Here is a 760-nt window from a genome sequence, read left to right as displayed (position 1 = left end):
CTAACCGCGGAGTTTCTTGGCTCACTCCGGCTATTCATACCACCGACTGGTGAGGCACATCGAGGCTACATGGCGTTTTGGATAGCAGGCCAGCAATACCGCCTCACGATGGCACAGTTCGCCAACATCCTGGGCGTCCCTTACGGAGCTACAACAGCCTTGCCCTCCATACACTCAGATCGACTTAAAGCATTATGGAGAGACATCGGGTCTAAGCGCTTCAAGCTCAGCCTCCTCAAATCCACTTGGATCCGACATCCGACGGTTAGATACTTCCACATGCTCCTCGCTCACGTCGTCTTCGGCAAGACAGAGCCCGGAGGGCTGAACCAGACCGAGCTGCTCTTCATCAGATACGCCTTATCCCCTAGCTATGGTGGGGACGATTGGGGCATGGGACAGGTCGACCTAGCATCGCGGGTCGCTCTACACTTGCATCAGATAGCCCGCTCAGATTTAGGCGTCTATGTCCGATGCAGCGGCCTCGTCACCATGATTGCGAGAAGAGTCGGCGTGAACGTCGGACGTTATGAGCGTTCTCGTCTCAAAGGCGCCACGGTTCTCGACTTGGCTGCTCTGCGCAGCAAACTATCGTTGGAGACCTTGCGGGGCAACCATCTCTGGTTGTACTACGACCAGCAGGGCACCAGCCAGCGCTTTACCTTGCCGAACGTTCACCTACCACCGATCTCCATTGACGGACTCCGATTCCAGTTCTCCGCAGCTCAACAAGCTGGACTCGAGGAGGGCGCCTACGATG

General features: G+C 56.6%; 1 protein-coding gene across 1 annotated transcript in view; it reads left to right on the top strand.

Annotated features, from left to right (window-relative positions):
* Positions 1 to 69: 69 nt before the first annotated feature.
* Positions 70 to 760, top strand: part of LOC104825394 — a 17732-nt gene continuing 17041 nt past the window's right edge. Inside the window, exon 1 of the mRNA XM_019203956.1 lies at positions 70 to 672. Coding sequence (XP_019059501.1) covers positions 70 to 672 — 603 coding nt within the window. The remainder of the gene's footprint in view (positions 673 to 760) is intronic.

The sequence above is a fragment of the Tarenaya hassleriana genome, unplaced genomic scaffold, assembly GCF_000463585.1.
Source record: "Tarenaya hassleriana unplaced genomic scaffold, ASM46358v1 Cleome45, whole genome shotgun sequence".
NCBI classification, from domain to species: domain Eukaryota; kingdom Viridiplantae; phylum Streptophyta; class Magnoliopsida; order Brassicales; family Cleomaceae; genus Tarenaya; species Tarenaya hassleriana.
This window is presented reverse-complemented; position numbering and strand designations above follow the sequence as displayed.